Genomic DNA, 27,662 nt, shown 5'->3' on the forward strand with positions numbered 1-27,662 from the left:
AGTAACACAAATCTAACTGTGTGATTTCAACAATTAATGGACCATAAAAAAACATGTGGAACTGCATAAGATGGACATTTGTATCTTTTGAAGTATATTTTGTAGTTAGCATTGCAAACAGGATTTCATTATGGTAATTCTGATTTGATTTGACTAATCCCTTATGCTTCCAGTATTCTGTATTGGTTGAAAGCAGAAAGTTAATTGAGTTGAGGGATTAAAGTGTATGCTTTAATAGATAATGGTGCAAATGTTTATTTTGTCTGTGTATCCAAAGATGTACAGCTGGCCCAATGCAGGTAGAATATAAACAATATTAAAACAATATTCTAAACTCAAATCTTCAAAGAAAGAATATACCCCCACCCCCACCCCCCTCCCCCCAAAAAAGTTGATTAATTGGAAAATCAGCCTGAATAAAAGTTAGATGAACAGAATAAAGTCTTTGGGAAATAATCCAATATAGAGAAATTTATAATACCGTGGCACATTTTTTGATTGAACACAAAGTAGCTGAGTCTCATAACAGACCAACTGTAATCAGTCATTAAAATCTGAGATTTTTTCTATAACATTGCAATATTTAAAAAATGTGTTATAATGTGTATTTAACAGGAGAAAATTTACAGTCATGGCTGACAAATGAAGAAATAAGATATGTAACTATAAAACACATTGCGTTTAGGCCAAGTACACACTTAAAACTTTTTTTTTTTTTTTTTTTATCCCAGACAACTGGATATATTACAAAATTACAGAAGTTTAAATTTATTCAAGTTACAAATGTGACTCAACATCACTTACATGTGAGTAAGTGATGTTGAGTCACATTTGTAACTTGAATAAATTTAAACTTCTGTAATTTTGTAATATATCCAGTTAAAGTAACCTTTGGTCTTTTACATGTAGCATATTTAGCTATACTGTGCATTTCTGTTTCAGAGGAAAGATGGAGTTGGATATTGGATGAATATGGTGCTAAAATTTTGTTGGCCTCCAGTTAGCTTTTAAAAGTGTTTGTCCTTGCTTCAACTGTCTGGCTGGTCTCAGGGAGACTACAACTTTTCCAGGAATATCTTCTGACAAAATGTGCATTGATAACTCTACCACTACACTACAAAGTGAGTTGAATAGTTGCCTTTGCACTCTCGGAAATCGCTTTTCATGCTTGCTTCTCAAACAAGTTACATACAACACATCCTGAAAACCTATGCAATTCATATTGTAACTTCTTATGCTGAATGAAAATTCCCATCTTGCAATCTCAAAAGCCAGTTTTATGTGTAAATTGTGGATTACAATTTCGGTCAGTTTTCCCAGATTGTAAATAAAGATCTCTTGTAAACATGTTCTGTTGACATTGCTTTATTCCATTAAACTTAAATAGAAAATATATTTTTTCATTTTTTCCCCCAGTGGTAAAAGTCTACCTGACACTCAAGAGGGCTGGATCTCAGAAAGTATGATTATGGAAAGTTACAACCTCAAACATTTGTTATGGCCCTAGAGAGAAACACATTAACATCTCTGGAGTGCTAACAATTCTGAATCTCAAACTACGACTAATTAAACCGCTGAAATGTACAGCTAACTAAATCTGTAACCCCATTTTCCCTGAGTTCAATCAATCTTGCATATACATTTTGCAAACTTACATTTTAAGAAATTCACAATTGAAATAAAACATAAAATATATAATTAAAATGTCAGAAAACAATGTTCATTGGAAGTAATTTGCTTACAACATTAAAGAACAATTTATCTTTGATTCGTAGTGTATATATACAAATTGTCACAAATGTTAACAGCTGCTCCACTGGGAACAGGAAAGTTTATTCAACTAAAATTCTGCATCTTTTTCAAATATTACGAGATCCAAGCAGATGTTTTAGTTTGAGGGAACAAAACATTGCCGTAACCAACAACTTCAGTTTTCCTTGACCTGGCCAAAAGGTTGCAACGAGAGCTCACTTGCGTGCTTGACGTATACATTGCCGTCCTCCAATTTCACTTCAAAAACTTGTTGCTAAGACAAGAAAAGAGAAAAACTGTAAATTTTGACAAAGAAATAAAGCTAAGCACGCATGCAATACATCTGATTCTATTTCTGCTTGGACAGCTGTATAAGCCTACAGCTAGGAAGGAACTTTGATATTCGAGTATAGTGGATGTTAACCGGTTGTGGGAATGGTGTCTAATTACTGAACATTTCAAGGTGTCGAGTCCCCCAGGATGACTGTCATAATTATGGATTGTTTTACATAGTCTTTGCCTTATATTGACTGGCCCAAGCTCACTGTCACGTCCAACTGCCCTATTATTTATATTCGCAGCATGGGAGAACACATTTAATCTGCTTTTTAAAAAAGCAGACGTTTGGCTAAATTGAAATGTGCTAAAATGAGGGCAGTTTAATTCTTAGGAACGAGACTTTCCAAATGTCTGTCTGTTTGGCAGCACCTACTTCTGTACGTTTCTGGTGATGTGCAATCCATTACCGTGTGAGATAATGTTTGGTGCCATACCGAGTTAAAGTGACGGCACAACAAATGTGGTTTTAATACGAAAATACAAGCGTTTTCAGGGAAGCTGAATCATCGCCTGAATCACTGGCTAAGTTAACTTGTTCATCTGGCTGCCTACTGCCCCTTTACTGCTGAGTAATGAAATTTGGTGTATACATTTATTTTTTTAGGAGGAACATTCAGGCATCTCACTGATTAAAGAGAATGCTCCTTTTATTGGAGCTTCATTTAAGATCGATGATAGCAGAAAGCAAAATAGATCTTCTATCAAAACATAATCATGTCTTTAATCTGATTTAACTTCAATGAATCTTCTGGATTCAATACCGAGTAGGCTTATTCAACTGCATTTGTTGTATAATGTCAGTTACCACATATAATTATCCCTTAGTTTTAAAAAACGATGTGAACAGTGCAAAGGGTGAAATGTGATTATTGTTAAAGCACTTTATTCTTCCTTTAAAAAGGTAGAACTTTTTCATTTTTACAGTTGGACTACTGCTCCAAAAAAACTTCTAGGCCTAGTTTTTTATCTGCAATGTTGAATAGAGGTGTGATGGCTTAAAAATGAATTAAACCATTTCTGCACTTTTGTTTTTCGTTACTGGATATAAATATAAATGTAGAAGACAAGTTTATGTGTTTCTTATTAAAGAGAACAAATTACCCACTTAACTCCACGTAAGTAAGAGAGTAACATCACTATCATTCTTGGTATCCTTGTATGGGAGGTCCCATGAAAGATTGGACAAGATGACGAAGTGATTCCCTCATATCCATGTTGACGTATAATATTTTAGCAATATTTTTGGCTAAAACCACAAAGTGTGTACTTTAACATAATGGTTATTGCCTGGTCCAATTTACTTCCATTGTAACTGAAACAGTGATTTTTTTTGCTTAGGTAACAATTTTCTGTGGTAATCGACAATACACCTCAAATGCTGTCAGTGAGCATAATGTGTACTGAACCTTGAATATTCCTTTAATGAGCTAAAACGACACAAAGTGTCTCACCTGTAAACCTGTGCTTGATTTCCCCGTTTTGAGATTGAAGTCATAGTCATGCCAAGGACAGAAAACCTGAAGAACACCATCGGCCTCCTCGATATCTCCATCACACAGCGGACCTCCTGAAAGTCAAAGCATTTTACCACATAAACATATTCTACTCATCTGACAGAATGTTTAAAATCATACAAAAATTTACATTTAACCACATAAAAAAATAAAAAGGCATCAGTTTTATATCACGACACAACCCTGCTGAAAAAAAACCAGAATATGCTGGTTAGGTATGTTTTGACGCTGGGATGCTGGTCCTTTGCTGGTTTATGCTGGTCCTTTTGCTGGTCATGTGCTGGCAAAGAACCAGCATAAACCAGAAAAATTACCAGCATAAACCAGCATCCCAGTGTCAAAACATACCTAACCTGCATGCTGTTCTCTTTTCAGCACTACTACAAAATTGTGGTAACTTCTTATTTGCCGCCACTACAATCGATAACACGACCATTATGAAAATGAACCATGGTTTTATTATAGCAAAATTGTAGTTTTTTTTTGTTTGTTTTTTTGGATTGACGGATTAACATTTATGTTACCACCGTTTTATAGTTATTGTAGTAAAACCATGGTAAATTTTTAGTTACCATAGTTTCACTATAGTTTTTTTTTCTTGTAGTAAAATGTAATTTTTGTAAGGAAATCATCATTATTATCATCCATTATTATTATCCTTATTAACTCCATCGTTAAACAAGAATGAGACGGTCCGTAACGTTTGCAGTAGATCACATATTGAAATGGTTTTACAGTTAGAACCGCTTTGTATTTTAAACTACATTTAGGCGGTAACTACGGTTACCATGGAGATAATGACAGGGCGCGTAAAGATTGAAGCAAAACATCGCAAAACGGCAAAACTACGAAGGATGTGCCATTTCTGTCGCTGTTTGTAGCTCTCTGTTAGCTAAATTAGCTTTGCAGCCCGTTTTAACGCTTAAGAATCGACATAAGCAAACAAAATGTGAAATAATTCGTGGTCATACCCGAATGAGCGCAGCGAGCGTCCATCGCGAAGAATTCCCCGTTCACCTGAAACAGGCAAACATCCGCGTCGCGTCCCTCAGACGAATAGATCAGTCGGCATTGTTTCTTGGACAGCTCCGACACAGGGCCTATTAGCCTCCAGGGAACACTCTCATCTTCTGGAGAAGTCATAGAGGTGGGTTAAAGCAGGGCATTTAACGTGCTGTATTTCTTGTTTTATCTAAACGCGATCAATTTCGCCTCACTGACAGTCGCTGCTCTCACTGGGTTGTCGCTTCATGGAGGCTGTACTGCACTTTGTCGCCGAAGGGGGGTCCCCAAAATGACCTTATCACAATTTGTAGACATTTCTATGCAAATATTGACAATCACTTTTGATTTTAAACGTTTGAACTGAGCAATGTAACTAGGAAAAGGTGTGTTTAGATCATGCAGACTGATTATAAAAAATAAGGTGCTTACAAGGTTCTGGTAGTACTTAAAATATTGAGGATAGGCCAACAATGACTGGTTTATTACAATAAACATAACTCAAAATCAAAGAATAAAGCCCTCAGTGATTACAGCAGAGAACAAAAAAAAGAAGAAAAACAGATCAAGCTATTTCACAATGGCGTCCTTGCTGTTTTCACAAAGCTAGGATGTCCACTTTTGTGTTACGCAATCATCTAGTCTTAAATCAAATATGTGTCACTCATCTTTGTCTGTATTATTTATAATCAGCATAAGTTTTTTTTTTAATCAGATTAGTTTCATAAGCATAAACAGACATGCAAAAAAAGTAGTAGCCTACATTGTGCATCACTATAAACCACAATGCATCTTTGTTCCACCAAATAAAGACTTTATTCGTGCTAATAAAGTGCAGGTTGCATTTACGTTAATACAAGTTGCTTGCTGGATGCAAGGTGACTGAACATCTGGTCGAGCACTATGGAAAAAGGGGAAGGCCAGTGTCCAAAAAGCTTTGTACTGTCTCACTCCCTTGCTCTAAACTTTAATAGCGAGTGAGGTGAAAAGACCTACTTAAATGAGAGAAGCGTTCTGAAACCGTGCTAAGACAGCTTCACGCAGCACAGCGTGAGCATTAAATGTAGACTAACAGGCTCTCTGGTCAATTACATCCAAGCTCTAGACAAACACTCAAAGCCTATTTATCATTAAAAGCACTTCACATACTCATTCTCCTCAAATTAAGGATTTTCAAAACCCATGTTGAGTCATGTTGTAATTGGTAATTTTAATAATCTGGAAAAAAAAGTATCTATGAATCTATTATGTAAATTAAATAGTCATATTTAGCTTTTTTAAACAGAAATTTCAAGTAGAAAGTTGTCCTCCTATCTCACTGTGAACTACACAAGCAAAGTTTTGATGAACTAAAAAATCTGTTATCTGGCTAGAAATACGTAATTAGGTAGCTGAAATTGTCCGAACACTGGAAACATGCAATCGGATCAAAAAAGGTCTATCTGAAAATATGTCTTTTGTTTTTCATTTGCAAAAGTAAAAAAATGACAGAAGTGCAGGGTGTTTTAAAAGCAGACCAAGACCAGATGTTTCAGCCCATTATCTTCTTTTGGAGCAAGATATATTTTTGATAGACCTTTACATAAAATGTGTGTATAATGTTTATTATGTATATATAAATACAACAAACGCACGTATATATTTAAAATGTAATGTTCAATATATGTATATATAATATGAAATAATATAAATGTATACATGTTAATCCTGTAAATATTTAGAAAATATTGACTGTATGTGTACATATACATACACATACACACACACACACACACACAGTTCATATACATATATTTTGTAAACAAAAACTTTTATTTTGGATGCGATTAATCGTTTGACAGCATTAATTTTATTCACCTGATAACTTCTTGACTTTTTCTTTTATTAAGAGCATACAATTTCTACTCTATATATGCAATTTAAATAGGCTATATTGGATTTATCCAAATGATGGCTACTTTCAAAAATAATCTGGTCACAAATTTACATATTGTAAAAACAAATTAACTATATTATTTTGTCACCAGTTATTAAAAGAACAGTTCATTTAAAAAGTGAAAATTTACTGAAAAAAAAAAAAGGACTCAACCTGAGGCTATTTCAGATGTAGATGAGTTTGTTTGTTTTTTCATCTAAACAGATTTGAGGAAATTTAGCATTATATCATTTGTTCATCAGTGGATCTTCTGCAGCGAATGGGTACCGTCAGAATGAGAGTCCAAACAGCTGATAAAACATAACAATAATCGTAAACCACATGACAGTATATCAATTATGTCTTGTGAAAAGTTTCATTTTTGTAATAAACAAATCCATCACTAAGACATTCATAACTTTTAACCCTTGCTTCCAGGTGAGTCCTCCATTGAAAAAGGTGTCTTGTTTGAATCGGGAGAGAAATATACACAGACCAAGCACCATTTAAGCAAGAACAATCCAAAACGGTTCTAAACAATAAATGTTGTTGGATTGTAATGCGAGAGAACAACATGGATGGCCTTTTCACTTCCTTATGGACTCATATTTTGGCCAGAAGCAACAGTTTAAAGTTCAAACAATGATGGATTTGTTTCTTACAAACACGCCACTTTTAACTTTATAAGATTTATTGAGAATTTCATCTTTAGCCTAAAAAGTTGAAAAGAACATCCTGTCTATATCCATTTGTCAACTATTGCGAAAGCTCAAAACAATGCTGTTTACTGCATTAAATGAGGATTGTTCTGATTGTATTTAGTACAATTATTTGTTGCCCAGAATTTCCATTGTTTGAGAGAAACCAGGGACTTGCACCAGCCTTCTGGCACGCAAGCAACCTCAGTACGAGTGGAGTTTTCCATGCTTGGTACAGTTTCACAAAGTGACTCATTCTGTGCCCACACCACTTCAAGAACCAAACTCCAATCACTATAATTCTGTGTGAGAGAATATTTTTTTGGCCTGTTGCTCGAAATATTCTCCCATATAATGTTTAGTTACACAGTGAGCTATATCTAAAAAATATAGGTTTGCACAAGCTCAAAATGTGACTGCAACATGATGTCATTTGTCAAACGAATGCTCCGAGCACAGCGTACTGTCAGTCTTAATATTTCAGTCATATAAACCTGTTGGCTTCCATTTAAATAGAAACAAGTTCAAACTCGTTCAAAGTCAAAAAATGACATCATCCTTCATAAAGGTCGGCTCTGAATATGCACATAAGCCATAAGGTCTGCGTTTATTAATACTTTCCTCCACTTTCATGTGATGCTATTTACACACTGGCAGCCAAAGGTTTGGTAAAGTTTTTAAAATGATTTCAAAAGAAGTCTCTTATGCTTACCAAAGCTGCATTTATTTGTTTAAACATACAGTAATGTTGTTAAATATTACGATAATTTTAAATATATATTTTTTATTTGAATGTATTTTAAAATAATTTTTTCAGTCAAATATGAATTTTCAATTTAATTATAAATAATATCATTAACATGCTTGATCCTACCTATTGTGACCTATTTTACCCTAATCTTTTATTTTTTTATTTATTTTATTTTTTTACAGCAGTAATATGATTCTGGAAACATTGTGTCACTTCTGCTTCTCTTTTTCAAAAGTTCACCATTGCATGCTTTATTACAATTACATTATTTTATGAGGACTGTGATTATGGTGTCATAGAACTGACATCATGCCAAGGCACAAGTCTGGCAGTTAAAAATGAACTGTGTTTTTTAGATGGTTTAAAGCTGATGATATAGCAACACAAAAATGCCAGACAGACAAAATGCCTTTTGCACAGAAAAGCTCATGAGTAACTTCCCGCAGGCAAGTTGGCCTTGTTGAAAATGCTCCTAATGACACAATACGGCAGCTCAGGCAAAACTTACTGAAGCTGTGCAGGAGCCAATGATGCAAAATTTGGTTGTTCCTCCAGCACCTTTATTCTCAAAAGTCTCCTAATCTTCTAGCTCAGCGCGGACACTGCGATCCCTGAAAAAAATGTGTTTTTCATTTATGTAAGACCTGCTGAAAGCATTTCAAAAAAAAAAAATCAGTCAACAGCATGATTTGTTTCCCGCCAAAATTTCTCATCTGAAATTAGTGTGGCAGCCCAGCGGGTAAGATTGATTGAAATCTGCCCAAATCATTCCCTAAAACACCTGTCCGGTGTTTAAAAAGGTTAAGGTCCCCCTTATCCCTGACGCGCTGGAGAATTATAGTGATATCCATTTTCCCGTTCTACCATTACTTTTCTCATCCAGACAAGACTGGGATGCAAGGGGAACTCCATTGGAAACAAAGCTCAACTTTGAACTTGGTGTATGGCTCTGCGAGAAACTAAAGCTGTTCCATGGAGAGCCAGCTGATTAGGGTTCAACCTGGGCACATGTGTATGTTGTCCAGAAGTTGAAACACACACTTGTGTCACTTCTCAATAGCCTTTCTTGCTAAGTGGGTTTTGGATACAAAGTTCCTCGCAGAGAATTTGAGGGTTTGTTGGTCTGATCCTCAGGCCGATACATCTTTCTTTTGGATAACTCTTGTGGTTAACATAAACGGTATCATGAGACTACTGAACCTTGAAACCCGTAATGCAAGAAACATTTCTTTCCAAACTACATTCCAAAAATATGCTAAATATATGTTGTAAACAGTGAAGAACATATCTTCAATTTCCAATACTGAAAATATATATAAAATGGATGGACAAAAAACACATAAGTAAACAGAATTTAAATTTAAATAAACATATTTTAGAATCTATATTAGCATAATTTTTCTACTTTGTGTATTTTTTGAAAAATTTTGTCAAAGTTTGTCATAATTGAGTTTATAACACAATTTTCATTTTATTTCCTGCAGTTCTGAGTTTGTATATAACAATTTAGACTGACTTTTTGAGAGCTGCAAATTTATAATGCTATAAATTTATAATTTTTCAGTTTTGAGTTTATATCTGAAGGTCTAAGTTGGCAATTTTTTTGTAACTTTTTTGCAAGTTTACAATACAAAAATGTATTTCTCTCCGTTTTAAGTTTGTGTCTCATAATTTGAGTTTACATTTTTTCATTCAGACTATTTTCTTTATATATATATTACTGAGTTTACATCTCACAGTTACATTGTTAACTCAAAACTGTGAGATAAACACTCAGAATTTGAGTTAACAGCAACCTTTCCCTTGAAATTCTAAGTTTACATCTCGCAATTCAAATGTTAACTCAAAATTGTACGATTTACATTAAAACTGTGGAAAATAACGTCAGAATTGTGAGGTCGCAAATAGCCACACAAACCAGACATTGTACATTCTGGGTGTTAAAATGTGCCAAATTTTGTACCCCATCAAGCATGAATGATGGGCCACAGCTGCTAGTGCCTGCTGGGCTGTTGTCGGGATATATTGACTGGGCCCTGGAGAAAGGAGGAAGTGTGGATGTTGATAAATGTTCTTAAGGGAGATGCTGAACGCATGTGTGGAGGATATTCATTCTCAGGCATCCCCTGACCTCTGCGTCTGCTGAAATGATCAGTGCGTCCCTGTCCCATCATGTCTTCACTTAATTATATCCAGATACAGTGCTTGTTTGTCTGGAAGAGGCTGTTATCAGAGCAGGACACATTCAGAAGATGAAAGTGGAATAAACACACAAGCCCTCGAGCCTTGTACGTATTCCCAAAGGTGGCCAGCCTCGCTTCAACCAAAATCTTTCATCTTGGCACACATGATTCATGATTGTTATTCTGGTTTATGCGTGAAAATCTCGGCGATCAGCCTGAGCACAATTATCTCTCTTTGTTGGTAGCATTTGAAAAGCTTGACTGAAATCACAACACAAATATGTAAAGCTAGAAAAAAAGAGGTTGGTTTTTGGTTAAGCAATTAATGCTGCCAAGATTGGTCCTTTTAGCCTCTGCTGGCAAATACTGTAACTACACCACCATGACACAAAGAGCATCTTTTCTCTGCTGATAGCCATTCAAATATATATATAATCTGGCATTATGTGACAGATAGCATTGTCAGTTGCATTTGTTTTTTTAAAAATAATTTAATTCATTTAATTTTGAAATTATTTACATTTAATTTAACCTAATGTAAATTTATTTTATTTTACACACCATTGAGTTTTCTGAATAACTTGTATGAGGATTAAGTTAAAAAAAAGTTAAAATATTTTATGTTTTCATTAATGTTTCAATAAAATGTACTAATTTGTTAAATAATAAGTAATTACATTTAATTACATACAATTTAATTTTACATAATTTTTGCACACTATTCTATATTGTTATTCTACAAATCTATTAATTTTTATGTAAGTTAATGATTATTACTATATTTAAAAAAAGTAATAATGTGGGTTCATAAAAAAAATCTAATATTTTGTTTTCATATTAATGTTTCAGCACAGTTAGGTACTTCAATAAATTGAAAATGTATTAATTTAATTTCTAAATGATTTATCGCACAGTTTATTTTCTTTTTAATTTAAGAAGTAATAGGTTTTTAATGTAAAACTTAATGAAAATTTTAGATTCAGGTTTCCAAATAACATTAATCTTTTTTGATGTCATATTAATGTTTCAGTGAAATAAAGTACTTCAACAAAGTAAATAACTATTCATTTAATTTAAATTCTAAAAGTTTTATATCAAACAGTTTATTTTATTTAAATTTTTAATGTATTCACAAACCATTTGGCTTTTTTATTATTAACAGCACACTTTTTAAATTCTATTTTATCCTCTCACTATATTTAGTATTTTTGTCCTGCTGTATCAACAACATTTTCCCCAAGGTATTAATAAATTACTTTTCTATCCTACTTCATGCTCTAATAATCCCATAATCCCATTTTGTCCCGTGCACAAATGAGGTACACTCCTAAACACTTCCCTAGTTAAACGGTGAGTAAACCTGCCTGTGTTGTTGCTCTCTGTTCTGGCTCTTGCACAAAATAAACCCGAACGAACAGCCTTGTGTCAATCAGATCAGAATAATCTTCCATTGTGACATGACATGCTTTGGACTTAATTGAGAATGACAGGACATTAGCCTCAGAAGTTTATTTTACTTCTTCATTTGATTCCAGTCGTCTGGCCAAGCTCATTTTTCTCAGGCCTTAGACAGATGTCAAAACAAGGCTTTCTATGCTAAAGTTGGGCAACTTTTCAGCCCCCCCAATGCTTCATCTGACTCTCAGATGTGGATAAATGAAAGATAGTTTCTCTCACCCGAATAGCAGTTCGTCTCTGTTGGGGGTACAAACCAAAGCCTCCGTGACCATTTTTATAACATGCCCTGAAAAATATTGGAACTGCTTTCCAGACAGTTACACCCTGTTAAATTCCCAAATAGCATTAACATATGTATGTTTTTATTCAATTCATCATTTTTGAATGAGGCACAGTTTTCTTACAGTTTTCTGCCCCAGGGGTCAAGTTTTACTAGTGAGCAAGTTCCTTTTAACCCCTGCTGGTAGATGTTGTAACTACACCATCTGCCTGCAAAAATCCTTCTCCTCTATTGATGGCCTTTAGAAAGTATCTGTGCATTTTGATGGATATAAATATAAAATATGTTTTATCAGTATATATTTATATCCCAAATTTTAATGAATCAAATAAATGTTTACATTTTACATATGTGTATGCTAATGTACCAATACAATCGAACTTCCTCAAAAGTTTTTTGAACGCAACTGTTTTTGTTTTCTACCCAGTACATTTCCTTTGAGTTATCGGCATCATCATTACAGGATATGCTGATAAGAAAGCATCTGAGGTTTCTGATGAGCTAAGATCGAGCATGATAGATTTTCCCCTTGAAAAAAGTGTTTCGAAACCTTTTGATCAAATGACTGATGTTGATCCACATAATATGCTGACTAAACCAAAATGTGAACACACCAGAGACACGCTGGTTCCTGTTTTAGCAAAGAATATTTTGTCATTTCATTATTCAGTACATTAAATTTAGACATGACTATCTGTATGAAAAAGTTTGTTTGGTTGCTGACGTTTTCTCACACTTTGACTTTAAAAAAATTTTTTCTATCTATTTTCATTCAAGTTGCCTTCATAGAGACTTCTTAAGGATTCCATGATGTTAGCTTAAGCTGAACTTTTGACCTTTTTCACAAATTTCTTTACCAACATTTACAATTCCAGCATCATATTCATCAAATTTAAAAATGCATATTTTTTATATATTTATGTATATTTGCATGCATTCCACGTGTTTTTTGTGGAAAATTTTGAAAATTATATTTTGCATTGGTAGAATGAACGGCGAAAATGAAGGCATTTGAAAACAATGATGCATGTTTATTTATGCATCTATATTTATACCGGCATGTTATGTGCTGTGCACTTACAGTGTTGCTAAAGATGTTACTTTGCAAAATTTCCATACTTTGGGAAAGCACATAAAAACGCGAGTGTGGATGAAGATTGTTTTGAAACAAAAATGCAGTTTTCGAACTTATCTGGATTAATGCGGATGGAGCCTAAAACTGGATGTGTTGCATTGCTCTCAAAGCGCTGAATGTAATCGGATGCCCTGCTCTGTATCTGAAGTTTCCAAACATCTGGCGCTCTGTAACTTTGGTTTGACGCATCCAGTGTAGACAGCCTCTGGACGTTTTGGCGCGTCGTGTTGACACAGTGTATATCTAATACCATTGTCCCCAATCAACATGGGAATGAAAATCCAGTGAGACGCAGAAATTCCAAACATCTGTGGTATGAATCATCTAATGACAACACGGGGTACAGTTACGTAGTAAAATTTGGAAAATATAACAATAACACCAATGAAATACATACCTCTCCTCGGTAACAGGCCTTACTTTTTCGGATCATGCAAAATGCTTTATAGGCCTGAGGCAACAAGTCTCTTAAGTACAGTATAAAATAATGAATTCTCCACTGTCCTTCCATTGGGACAAGAGTTGTTATTTTAGTCAAAGGTTTGTGTGCGCTGGACAGAAAGTTACTAATAAGAAGTACCCACTGAAATCAAATACAGAAGCACTTACATATGGTGACGGCTTGTCGGACCGATGTCTAGCCTCAACATTGTTACACTGAATTATGCTTCCATAAACAATACGCTTTTTCAAATTTAAACATTGCTTTTCTTTTTAAGTGTAGAGCAATATTAAAAGCATTACATTCGCAGACAGTTCCTTACCAAAGTGACCTATAATACAGACTAAAGAACAAAATCCGCTCCAAGTCAAATAGTCTTTTTTTCTTTGTCATGGTCCAAACGGAAAATCATTCTTGAAAATGGCAGAAAAGTCAATCGTTCATTTATTTGATTTTTTTCAAGGATCATCCCAAGTATTCTATCTGTCAATGCTTTGAAATGAAGTGATTTGTTAAGAACACATCGTCGTCACGCACCGCATTCCAAAGTCTAGGATGTGTGATTTGATTGATGTATTATGAAGTGAAACATAAGAGCATGTTTTCGTCCATCGTAACGACAATAACAAGGTTAAGGGAAGTGATTGGGAGATCTCTGCCGAGGAACTGAAGCACATAGCGTTCTTCCCATCAGCAGACTCTTTGACGACTGTCCACTGAAGGCCTCAGTCTGTTTTCTCCATCCGCTCCTTCTTCTAATGACCAACGCAGACTGTCTGCTTCGCCTGACCCCTCCCTCCGCCCCCAACAATACTATTATCCATTCTTCATTGTTCCACTCATTCGCGTTTTATTCCTAAATATCTGCTCTTCCTGTCCAAATACCCAGAATACCTGTTCCCTGGATTTCCCACGTAAAAGACTCCATTATAAATATGGTTTTGTTTGTTTCAAATGAAAAGATACTTGTGGGAGATACTTGTGATACTTGATACTTGTGAAGTCCACATTATGAAAAAAAGAGAAAAGTATATTGGGTAAATAAAACTAATCAGAACTAACTTGCACTAATGTTTGACAACCAGAAAATTATCCTGATATTTTGATAAACCTTCAAAATATAGCTTGATATTGTGCTATATGATGCATGAAATCCTGAATGTTTTTTGGGGTCAGTATGTACTCACTATGAACTAAAATTAAGGTTCCAAAAATGAAATTAACAAAAATGAGCCGTTAATTATTAATTAATTACTTTATCTTAATTTTTTTTATTGTGTTAAGAACATTTTAAATATCTAGAGAACCATTTTCCACAATGAATAATCTTTTGTGCAATGGAAAGGTTCCTTGGTCATTAAAAGTTCTTCATGGAACCATCCAAACCAATAAAGAACCATTATTTTTTTTAATTAATAACTAATGTCTCATTTTCTTCATTTTATTTCTCAAGTAAATCTTTCTTGTTTAAAATAATTTTAAGATTTGTTCATGAAACTCTTAGTCTGTTATCTGCCTTTCCTGTATGAAAGTCAAAGGAAATGCTGGTTTGGGACAGGGTTTGCACAACCCAACGACATTATGTTATCAAACTGAATTTAACCCAAGCAGTTTTGACATTATTAGCTTGTCTCATCCAGCAAGTTCCCAGCATTTGAACATATATTACGATATGTGTCATTGATGGGCTTGAGTCATAGGTTACTGTATGCTGTCTGTACAGCAGCCTTGGCTTAACTAGCGACAGCTTTATCCTCCATACATAGAAATCCTTTACCGATCACATTTTTTTGGTCCAGACCACATCTGGACAAACGATTACCCTCCTGGTCCGAACAATGATGAAAGAACCGTCTAAAAATATCGGCTTACATTACCAAATAATTGCCAGCGACTCCTTGCAGACTTTCTAAAAATAAAACACTTGACTCTCACGCCTCCAGTTACAAGCTCATGGCCACAGTCAGTCTGGTTAATAGATAAGTGATTCAATCAACCCTACAATAAATTCAGGCCCTATCTCCACTGTTTTCTCCATAGTCTGGCTCATAATGATCCAATGCTTCACAAACTACACAAAAAGGGGGAAACTACAAATTACGATGGTGAACTCAAAAGGGAGCTCTTTTTAGGCTGCTGTATGTCTGTCGCAGGAATGAATGCGCGTTGCACAATGCCTTTGAACTCTGAGCCATTATCTTGTGGTTTTGAGATGAGTGTGTTTCATCTCCATGTCTATCGCATTAAGTTGAAACATAAGTGCAATGCTTGAAAGTTTGGCAGTTTGTCTCTTATCTCATCTCCCTCCTAGCTCTGTGCTTCTAATCAACCCACACCTTCTAGAAGAACAACATCTGCAGGAAGACGAGGGGATGGTTTTTTTTTTTTGCGTTTTTTACATTCCCTTAGTTAGTGTGTGTGTCTCGGTGCAGAGGTTGGGGCTTGTTGGAGACTTTGAGTCTTGCTAATTCAATAGGCTTTGGGATTATGACTGAGAATTGTTTTGCAATATGTCATTTTGGTCATCATTTGATTGATTTTTAAAATGAAGGCCTTTGATGCGGGCAGACACCATATGTTTTATGGATCAAATTCGGAAGAGTAGAACATCCAAGTGTTCTGCATAATTCATACCTCTCCACTCTAACATGTCGTTGATCTCCGTTCGTGGTCTCGAGGGCTTTCTAGAAAAGCTTCATTTTGGCAAAGTCAGGAGTTTCTGTTATTGAGCATCATCATTTCCAGTGAATGTAACACGCATCTTTGTCTTAAACCACAGTGAGGACTTGCATGCAAGTCATGAACACATTCTACATGTTCACAGTTGAAAACGTTTGGCACCGTGTGATTAGATCAATGCCAGCCTTGTTAGTTTCAGTTGAAGCAAGCAGTGGAACAGATGCTGGTCCAACTTTTGTAAAGGTGCAGACCTTTCTGTAAATTTTTTAAAGGTGAAATAGGAATATAAATGATCTGGAATTTTGCTAATTTGCCATGCTTGGTTTAAAACTGACTTCTGTGCGACCTGTGCTTCATACATCTCTACGTTATTTACATTTGATGGATGTTAAATTTCACTGAAATTATTTTAAGGTGTCCCTGTTACAGTGTAATAATATATGTGACCCTGGAGCACAAAACCAGTCTTAAGTCGCTGGGGTATATTTTCAGCAATACAAAAATTGTATGGGTCAAAATTATAGATTGTTCTTTTATGCCAAAAATCATTAAGATATTAAGTAAAGATCATGCAAATTTACTACCATAAATATATCAAAACTTTATTTTTGATTAGTAATATGCATTGCTAAGAATTCATTTGAACAAGTCACAGGTCACTTTAAGGCAATTTTCTCAGAATTTAGATTTTTTTAGCACCCTCAGATTCCAGATTTTAAAATAGTTGTATCTCAGACAAATTGTGTCCTGTCCTAACAAACCATACATCAATGGAAAGCTTATTTATTCAGCTTTCAGATGATGTATAAATCCCAATTTTGAAAAATTGACACTTAAGACTGGTTTTGTGGTCAAGGGTCACATATTTAAGTATTGAGTAATATTAATTATTGGTGTTGTTGGGTGGGTGGATAAGTCACATGCCTTTGGTGTGAGAGACCCGGGTTCGAATCCACTGTGAGACACCAATGTGTCCCTGAGCAAGACACTTAACCCCTAGTTGCTCCAGAGGCATGCGACCTCTGACATATATAGCAAGAGTAAGTCGCTTTGGATAAAAGCGTCAGATAAATGTAATTAACTATATGCACTTACTATATGGTTGGCATTAGGGTTATTTGCATGTAATATGTGTAATTTATTGTTATTGTAATAGTAAGTTCATGTAACACGAGTAACAAGGAGATCTTAAAATAATATATTAACACATTTTTGCCACTCCTGCCAATGTCATGACAATTGAGTAATCCAATCTCGTGATCAATGATAAACCTAACCACCAACCATTTTGTGTGCGTGTGACGAAATACCAATGAGGTTACAAATTCATAACAATTTACCACAAGTTCATGAAATTAAAAATAGTTATAATTCACCATGAAAGTGTGTTGGAATTGAGAAAATTTACCAGCCATAAATATATTTTTTTACTGCCATAATTATTTTACAATAATGCAGTATTTTTATCAAATATATATATATATATATATATATATATATTAGGGCTGTCAAAAATAGCGCGTTAATGGCGTTAATTAGTTGTTTGATGTTAATTACGTCAAATTTTTTAACGCATTTCACGCATGCGCAGTGACAAATTATTCAGGTCAGGAAAGTCTCGTCGCTCTCTGAATTCTCAAGATAGTAAAAAACAGCGGCGAGCGCCACGACGAAAACACCGAAGAAGCTTAAGGTTTTACCTCAGTTACTCTCAAATACATTCATGCCAAGCTCGATAAACAGAGACGACTTTGGTAGTTGATATGCTGGAGCTTCTTCCTGTTATAGTGTCCTGTGTTTCACACTGCACATGCGCAGAACGCCTACATGCAATGAGGCGAAAATTACAGCTGTTGTAAAGCATATGCATTTTTACTTGGCTTTACTGGCACTTGAAGCCTTCAGAACGTGAAAATATCGATCCTAAAGTATTGTGGCAGAGCAAATGAACACCTCCCAAAAACAAGAGTGCCCAGAGTGCTGCGTATGTGATGGCGCATGTTTGTGTTTCTGAGTTCATTCTTTCGAGTTTCTCTATGCATAATTTCATAGATATGTGGCTATATTTAACCACTGGTTCACCTAAAACTCTTACACTATCTGTAGTTAAATGGCATGGTTTGATATAGTGCTCAGGTAAATTTGATCTAAGTAAATGTTAAACTTTTGAAAAAAAGAACCACATATTGATGAATCAATACATGAAAATTATGTATCTGTGTCCTGTTATTTATCTTTTGGTATGCATTTCAGAAAAAAAAGGGTTAGGATTCAGGTGTAATTGCAAATAGTGATTAATCATGATTAATCCACTGAAAATTCTAATTAATTTGATTAAAAATTTTAATCATTTGACAGCCCTAATATATATATGCACACACACACACACGCAACATTTATATTTGTTCTTTCTTTTTTTATGTAAAAAATATTCTGTATATAACCACAAGTTACTTATAAGATACTTACAGTATAGGCTTCCTAGATTAAATTTTTCCAGTAAGGTAAAATAACTTATTTTGGCTCACATGACTTGGGCAGCGAGGATCAGACTATCAATCTTACAGTTTGACTTCCTTAAAGTTCCTACCAGCCAATTCCTAGAAGCCAGTTTTTACTCCATTTGGTGCTTGTGACTGTTAATTTTGGACCCGGTGTACCAGTTTGAAAAACCAGATGAAGCAGGTTCTCTGTTTACAGGGCCATTATTAAAGACATGAGATCATGCACAGTTGCACATTCGATCCTTGCCAGAGCTAATAAAAATGCACTTGATGTACTCATTTTGTAACATCAGACCTTCAACCGCAGTTTGTGATGGATGTCTTATCTCTCTGAGAGGAAGAGAGAAAGACAGATCGGTGAATAAGAGAAAGTGTGTCATGGTCCAGAGGAAAGCAATAAAAATGTACAAAACATTAAAAATCATCCCAGTGTGCTTTGGCAGCCCACATATTGCTTCATCTCTGTCATAGCTACTGAATGTATCCCAGGTATCGCTGAAGAACCTATTCAAAAAAGAAAATCTTATTTTCTGGTTCGGTATGTATGACTGAACTGTCAGGCGGATTGCCGGATAAACTTAATAGCTCTGTTCCACAACCTAGTGAGCTCCCTCGCTGCCTACTGTCTCATAAGTAATGGAAGTGAGTGATTTGAAACGCTTTACATGTGCAGGAAGTCTGTACATCATACAAAATAGCACTCAACACGTGTAGCTGATGGAAGACTTGTATGAAATAGTCATTTATTTGTTACTTTGCACTATTTTTCTTGCAATTTCCTTTCAATTCTTATTTAGTGAATAAGTATTATTTAAATCAGTTTCTCTCTTTTTTTTTTTTTCCAGAGCTGCAATGCATTCTGGGATTGTGCAATTCTGCTAACGTAAAGGGTTAGTTCACCACAAAAAAAAAAAAAAAAAAAAAAAATCCATAAATTACTCACCCTCAAGTCATCCTAGGTGACTGTGGCTTTCTTCTTTCAGACGTTACATTAAAGTTATATTAAAAATTGAGTTATATTAATATTAAATATTAGCGTTATATTAAAATGTTTATTTGATCTTTAAAGCTTTTTAATGGCACTCTGCTGGTGTTTGCTGTGCTCCAGTCCATAATAAATTAAATAAAAATCACCCATCCATAATAAAAATGTCTCAGACACCCCCAGGGGTTGGGGGATGGTTGTTGAACAAAGTCCTCCTGAAAAGCAAATCAATGCGTTTGTGTATATATATAATTATGTGTATATTGGTGTATATATTATATATATATATAATTAATAATAGTAAATATAAATAATAAGTTAATAAATAATTAATATTTTTGCTGTAATATTTCACTTATATATTTTAAAACAAATGTTAAATTATATTTATATATATTATCTTAATTTTATTTAGGTGTTACTAAATATCATTGTTTTAATAGCTAACTGTAACTGGGTGAATTTTTAAGGACATTTAAAGGATATTAGACCATGCATAATAAATTGTACAATTCTGTTATATATAAGACATATTTTGTATATATTAAATTATATATTTTTTAGATGTTATCTAAATTATAACTTACAGTGTTATTAAATTATTTTTTTTAATAGTGCACTTTAAGTGAGCGTTAGATGTAAAAATAGAGAAATGACCATGCACAATAAATGCAGATAAAATGTTGTTGTTTTTTTATTATATAAAATGGTATTGATACATTGTTCATCTCTTGTCTTCAGTGCATATAATGGCTTAATGTATTAAAGCAGTGCAATAGGATTTGAAACAGAAGCAATACCAAATAACTTTTTCTCAATGGTATCGGCTTTATTTGTGGTAGCTCTGGTGACTTCCACTACACAGCTTACCACAGCACTTATGCAAATTACAGTCACCCTGAACCACAAGTCAAGGGGACTCAGTGTTCATGAAATACTCTGTAATCCTGAAAAGGCACTTAATTGGCTGTCTGACCAAGTGAAAAGGGATATCAAACTCTGGTGTATGTGTTACACCAAAGGTCTTGTGTGCTGGATGAATGTAGGGTTCACTAGTGTCAGCACACTGTGGGTATGTAGCAAACTGCAAAACACTTCTGCTTTCTGTCAGACGTACATTGGCTTTTAGATTTAAAAATAAATGCTCATCTGTTTTATTCGCAATCAAAATACCAGATATAATTTTGTTGGCAGGGAGCGTATTCCCATGTTGCATATCCATCTCGTGAGAACTCGGTCTACAAGCACGGTAACAGCAGGTGTTATTTGAGACAGGATGAGGGTTTAAGCAAAAATTCATCTCTTCTTAAAGTTAAAGAGCCAAAATGAATGCACGCAAGTCCAAGTTAGCATTTGAGAAAACAAGTTCAAATTAAATGGCTTCTTCTTATGAGGAAACACACATACGAAAACGTAAATCATAGGGACATTCATCATGCACCACCAAAACGATAAAACAATAAAATGTGTGCCATATATAGACTTAAATAGTGTTCATTTTATCAGCCATTTTTGATTAAGTCTTAGTCTTAGACTTTTTAATTAATCTTAGTCTTGGTGTCAAATGCACTTTTTAGTTATTATCATATTTAGTCAACCTTGTCCTCTTTTTGTTTAGTCAAGTTTAAGTCGACTACATGTCAGAGCATTTTAGTTTAGTTTTAGTTGATGAAAAGATAACGAAACTTCAGCTTACTTGTTTGTAAGTTTGACGGTGCTTTCTAATAAACGTCGGCACTTCCACGATGAATAACGAGCGTGTGCACATGGTTGCCAGATTGCAAAATATAAATATATAAATATGTCCTTTTAACAGAGATGCTCTGATTTGCGAATTGGAACTACAGAGCTCAAGCTAACTCAAACTTGAAAATGGAAAAAAATAAATAGTTTAAACATATTTTAGTATCTACTTTTTTCGTCAACAATTTTGCATGTTGACATAGACACAGTTATACTGTTTACTGACCTTTTTGTCATCTCGTCATAGTCTCATTTTAGTCATGGGGAAAAAGCTCATCAATGAACACCCTTTTCATTGACGAAATAAACCATATAATAGCTATGTCAGTGAATAATGGAATAAATGTAACTGTTTTTTTTCTCACATTATAGCAATATAGTGCACAAGTTGTGCTGTGTTTTCTTTGTTCTTGGACAGAAGTTCGTGATCCATTTTATGAATGTAGTAAAGGGACATATAAACTTACAAAGTCCTTTTGGGGAAGCAGCAAAAGGAGAATTTAGTGCTCAGACAAATAGATTTTTAACCACGTCTGGAACTCATTGTCAATGCTCGTCTTGCCTTCTTAATTCCTGTCTTCTTTGGTCTCAACCGGGACAGAGATCAGCTCCAGGGAGCCATACAAAGGGTCAAAGACACGTATTGTGTATCAAAAGACTTGCACAAAACCACGTACTCACACATACTCAATTTAACGCACGTAACACTGTGGGTGGAGGCTTTATCTGGTGATCTTCTGAGAATTGCAAAATAACTTGACATGTCCTCAGTGTGAGTAGATGATACCATGAGCAGAGATACTGATTAGAGCTGAAGGCGATGCAAGATAGCAGGGAAAACATATATGAAGTTAGGAACAGCAAATATCAACTGAGATCCCTCAAAGAAGATGTGGGTGATTAAATGTATTACACAAACCCAATCCTAGATCCTGACCTCGCAGTGTGCTACCTTCTCCTTTGGAAACACACTGTTGTCATTTCCTTTTATTCCTAATAATCATGATTTGTGTAGTGATTGATGGACTTTTTACAACTCTCGTTTCATTCCCTTCTTCTGTCATGACGTCTAATTGCTTAACCATCCCAAAGTCAACCCCCTGGTTCTAATAAAGCTGACAGTCTGCCGGTAAACGTTCTTTTGGACACCCCCCTTCTGCTCGGCCTCTCCAAACCTCCTCCTGTAATACCCATTACTGTTCACAACCCAGTCTTCTGCATGCAACCCACTCCCCACCATCCCTCTCTCTCTCAGAAACCTTGGTTGCGCTTCATTCACAATAATTATAATAACGTCTTGTGGTTCAGGTATGAGAAGAACATACCTCAGTCTAGACGTAGGAAGTTTCTTAATGGGCATTCCTGTGCTACTGCTTGGCGTATTTGCATGGCTAAAGCAAGCATATAGCATTACAGCCTTTAGGAACTATGCGACCGCATCGCTAATATCGAAATATTCAAAACAGCGTTTCTGTTGAATGTGCATTTTACTACATCCATCAAAGACGTGTAATGAAAGCTATGAAAATGGATTTCCTGTTTTGGAGGACTCTAAAAGGAGCTACAAAACCTCTGGCCCAATGAACTCTACAGCTGAACAATTATTTTTAAACAAGCATGCTTGAAGGATGATCACGCAAACTCTGCGCTAGCACAGTTATTTACTGAACATATTATTTGCATATTTATAAATGTCCTTGAGTTTACGTAACTTATCTTAACTGTACCGTTTTGTCCCAGTAGGCGCATTACAATGCAAATTACTTTTGAATTCAATGTGGTGACATGATGCAAAAAATATGATTGTGAAGATTCTCAGTTTTCCAGGTCATAGTCAAATTTTCTGGTGGATTATTCTGCTAAGTGTATTTTCCTGTTTAACAGTCTCTAACTTAAATGCTTTGCAACTCTTTCTGGGTTTGGGTCCTTTGAATGACTCTATAAAAGCAGAACCAAACATGTTGGTGGTAAAGTCTCTGTTTTACGCAATCAACCCTACATGGTCTAGAATCCTGACAAGGTATCAAAACAAGCATCACTATTTATTTATTTATTTTTTGTAAATAAAGTATTTTGTAAAGACAGCCACCCACTGTAAAAGAAGGTGTCAAAATTCTTATATTTTATACTTTTAGCAGAAAGGTTATACTTAGTGGACTGAACAACTAGGGAAGAGGGGTTATATAGGGGTTATTACCTCAAGCAAGAACTCTGCAACTTCTCTTTCAGCTCAAAACCATTGCAACTTTGAAAAGAACTGTGAATGCTATCACTTTGCCAAAACTTGAGAACGAAGAAACCTCAAAGGACTGCATAGGCATGGGTTGGGGCTGGCAATCAAATGTGGTCTTACAAAAAGATCTTAGAAAGATATCAATGCTAAATGAACACACTGACAAGAAGAACCATTTTATTTAAACAAAATAGTCAGTAAATAAATGCTACTCAAGCAGCTACTGTAGAAACACAAAAGGTCTCTGTTTGCCAAATATTGCATCATGCATATCAGAACATCTGGCCATTACCCACATCAAACTAATAGTAAGTGATTCTAAAAGAAAATGCATGCCTCTCATCTTTGCAATGAAAAATAAAGTAATTTCATCAAAGGTTAGCTCTACATTGGAAATGCACCATTTCCCATCAGTCTGAAAAATTAAATTGTATTTTATACTTTACAAAAGATGGAGGGGGAAAACACTTTTTTAAATAAGATGCTACATAAAAACTTCTTGACTAAGCAAGTGATAAATCAACCATCTTTAACTCAATTTCACTCCAACTGTCACCTGTTATCTCCATCTCTCCAAGGAATCTAACCATTAAAAAAAAAAAACACACACAAAGAAGTTAAATGTCAGGGTGTCTCTATACCACCACAAGAGACGAAGACACTTAAACAAGTTGTGAAACATCTTGAGCAACAAGGAAAAACAGAGAACATTCAGTGCATAAAAAATGCACGCACACTCGAGAGGTTCATTGTACTGAGACGACTCCCACAGTCTCCAAAACTCAAAAGAGTACCATTGGGATGTGGAGAAAGGGCAGATTGATATGAATGTGCAGGTCATATAAATATGCAGCAACTGTATCATGCTACCATCTCAACAGACACCAGACTTTCTAAAAATAAATATTTCCAACCCCTTACTAAATCCATGCCACAAAGAAATCAGGTCATTCTCGGGTTTGTAGTATGAACCGGATCAAGTGGTGACTATGCATAAAACAAAAATGGCCATGAATTATGGTAGTCAACGTACCAGAAGCTGCAAACATTACATATAACGAGATTCTCGTTACTATCTTGTTACTATCAAGTTCTGATATTATCACCAAAGTGTTAGTTGCGAAACAACTTAAGCTGATGATGATCAAATCTTCGTTTAACAGTCTCTAACTTAAACGCTGAATGCAGAGCATGCTGCAGCTTCTGCTATTATCTTCCGGGTTTGGGCCACTCTATAAAAGCAGAGCCCAACATCTCTGTGGTGCACATTGAGTGTAACTGAGCTGTCTACAATGAGCATCCGTTGGCAAATCACTTGTCTGCTACTGCTGCCTTCCTGCACCCCAGGTATTTACATCCAGTCTACATTAGTAATTAAACAGTCTCACAGTAAAAAAAAAATTACGTTTCCGCAATTAGTTTACTTAAATGGTACTTTTTTTTTGTTGAGATAACTTAAATATCCTAATTAAGTAAAGTAATGATAGTCAATTATGTAATCATGTCAGCGGTCATTTATTTATTTATTTATTCAGAATATGTCCCAGAATATGCTATTGAATAGTACTAAACTCTTTTTTTTTTTAGGTTTTTCCATGGATGATGGCATTGTTGGTGGTAAAGTCTCCGTTCCACACAGTCGACCCTACATGGTCTACATCCGTGACAGCGTTACAAAAACAACATGTGGTGGTTTTTTGGTAAGAGAGGATTATGTGATGACAGCCGCCCACTGCAGAAGAAAGTAGGTGAAATTATCATATTTTAGAATCAAAAAGAAATTAAGAGTATACAAACTGACTATAAGGGTATGAAAGGGGTATGAAAAAAAAAAACTACTTTGAAGTCAAGTGACATTCATTTCTTTAGCGCTTTATATAAGACAGATCATTTCAGCTTTACAGTAATAAACACGAAAATAGCAGAATTAACTATGGAAAGCTCTAAAAAAAAAAATGGTGTTATTATTCGGTTCAGTGTAAAGATGATACATTTTGAAACAAGTCTAATTCAGATAAGGTAGCTATCACTTCAATGTTTTTTCAACTTACAGTTTAATTCAGAACGAGTTTTGTTCTCATCCACTGGTATCAGGGCAGACATACTGATAATATTACTGAAAATCTGAGTCTTTTAAATTTGTGATATTTAACATCCAAAGGCATGTCTTTCTTGTAAATATATATGAACCATTTTGTTACTCTGGCCTCTACGATAACTATTTATTTATTTATTTATTTTAGTAATCTTATGGTGTATTTGGGAGTCGATGACACCAGACATTTACCTGGCGGTGTAGCTGTAGATCCCATTCCACATCCAGGATTCAATATGAACAAGAAAGGTCATGACATCATGCTTCTAAAGGTAATAACATAAGATTAAACGAATGCATTGGTATCATGCCTAAAAAACATTATTGTATGATAGGAAATTGTTAACATTTACCAAATATACTTAAGATCAGCATAACATTTTTAATAGCCTATCTTTAAAAACACTGAATGAAATGTAGCGGTCATCGACTGAATCAGGAACTTTGCATCTTCTCTTCCAGCTCAAAACCCCTGCAGTTTTAAACAAAACGGTGAATACTATCGCTTTGCCTGGGAATGAACAATTCTCAAAGGACTGCATGGTCATGGGTTGGGGCTGGCAAGATTACCAGCGTGGGTCTCCTTCAAATGTGCTCAAAGAAGCAAACGTGACTCTGATAGACTCTGAAAACTGTGGCCCGGCTGACACTCTGTGCAATGAGGGAAAAACTGGACCATCACAGGTATTTCAAGTCGCACCACACACAAATTATTATTAGTATCAGTGTCAGTGCATTGTGATATACTAATAATCAACTGATATAATCCACAGGGAGACTCTGGGGGTCCACTTGTTTGCGGAGGCGTTGCACAGGGAATCGTGTCATTTTACAAAAACCACACAAATGCAGATTTACTCACGGTGTACACTCATATTTCCCACTTCTTTGCATGGATTCATGACAACATGATACCACCTACTCAGCAGCGATATGAAACATGGAAGGGCAAGCTGGATAAACTCATTTAGTTGTCTGGTTCAATGCACGTTCTATCATTTATGTTTGGTTCAGTTTTACACCAATCATTAAATGTGCAAGTTTTAAAATAAAGGCTTATTTGTAACCCTTTTACACAAGTCTAATAGGAATTTCATTTGTATGTTGCTAAAAACCACTTTCAGCTAAATACAGCACAGTCAAACCTGAATCTAGACATCAGATCGATCGCTCTGGAAAGAAAAGTAACTTAAAAGGGTCTTATCAGAAAGATGCTAATGCTAATAAATGAGAGAGAGATCAGACTTTGCTAAATCCATGCCACAAAGACTTGAGATTATTTGTTAAGGTTGTACCTGATAAAGTGGCCACTATGCGTAAAAATGACAAGTTGCAAAAATTGCAGATAATGATATTCTCACAACTATCAAGACTGCCCCTAGTGTGCACTTACATTTACATTTATTCATTTAGCAGACGCTTTTATCCAAAGCGACTTACAGATGAAGACAGTGGAAGCAATCAAAAAACAACAAAAAAAAAGCAATGATATATAAGTGCTATAACAAGTCTCAGTTAGGTTAACACAGTACACGTAGCATGGGATTTTAAATAATATAATAAATAAAAAGAAAACAGAATAAAAAATAAAAAAAGAATAGAGCAAGCTAGTTAGAGGTCTTTGCACATACACACACACATACATATACAATTGCATAATAAATGAAAAGAAAATACAATACAAAAAGATTAGAAAGGTAGTTAGATTTTTTAAAGAATTTAATTAGAACAGTGAGTGTTAAAGTTAGATGGTCAAATAAAGATGTGTTTTAAGCCGATTCTTGAAGATGGCTAAGGACTCAGCTGCTCGGATTGAGTTGGGGAGTTCATTCCACCAGAAGGGAACATTTAACTTAAAAGTCCGTAAAAGTGACTGTGCTTCATTGGGATGGCACAATCAAGCGACGTTCACTTGCAGAACGCAAGTTTCTAGAGGGCACATAAGTCTGAAGTA

At 35.0% G+C, this 27,662-nt stretch overlaps 2 protein-coding genes across 5 annotated transcripts; one reads left to right on the forward strand and one right to left on the reverse strand.

Moving 5' to 3' along the window:
- Positions 1–816: 816 nt before the first annotated feature.
- On the reverse strand, positions 817–5,011 carry LOC113081498 (Rieske domain-containing protein-like). The gene is made up of 3 exons (XM_026253566.1): positions 4,577–5,011; positions 3,543–3,658; positions 817–2,026 (listed from the first exon to the last, which is right to left on the reverse strand). The coding sequence occupies exons 1-3, from the start codon at positions 4,746–4,748 to the stop codon at positions 1,928–1,930; spliced, it is 387 nt and encodes a 128-aa protein (XP_026109351.1). The 5' UTR covers positions 4,749–5,011; the 3' UTR covers positions 817–1,927.
- LOC113081496 (duodenase-1-like) lies at positions 4,626–26,758 on the forward strand. Of its 4 annotated transcripts, none has more exons than XM_026253559.1 (5): positions 4,626–4,752; positions 25,201–25,357; positions 25,857–25,980; positions 26,171–26,392; positions 26,482–26,758. In XM_026253559.1, the coding sequence occupies exons 2-5, from the start codon at positions 25,209–25,211 to the stop codon at positions 26,677–26,679; spliced, it is 693 nt and encodes a 230-aa protein (XP_026109344.1). In that variant the 5' UTR covers positions 4,626–4,752; positions 25,201–25,208; the 3' UTR covers positions 26,680–26,758. The 4 variants fall into 4 exon arrangements, with proteins under 4 accessions (XP_026109344.1, XP_026109346.1, XP_026109343.1 ...); XM_026253561.1 differs by having other exon boundaries at positions 25,201–25,313; XM_026253558.1 differs by lacking the exon at positions 4,626–4,752 and adding an exon at positions 24,784–24,960 and having other exon boundaries at positions 26,482–26,757.
- Positions 26,759–27,662: the final 904 nt, after the last annotated feature.

The sequence above is a fragment of the Carassius auratus genome, unplaced genomic scaffold (genome assembly GCF_003368295.1).
Source record: "Carassius auratus strain Wakin unplaced genomic scaffold, ASM336829v1 scaf_tig00034501, whole genome shotgun sequence".
NCBI lineage: Eukaryota > Metazoa > Chordata > Actinopteri > Cypriniformes > Cyprinidae > Carassius > Carassius auratus.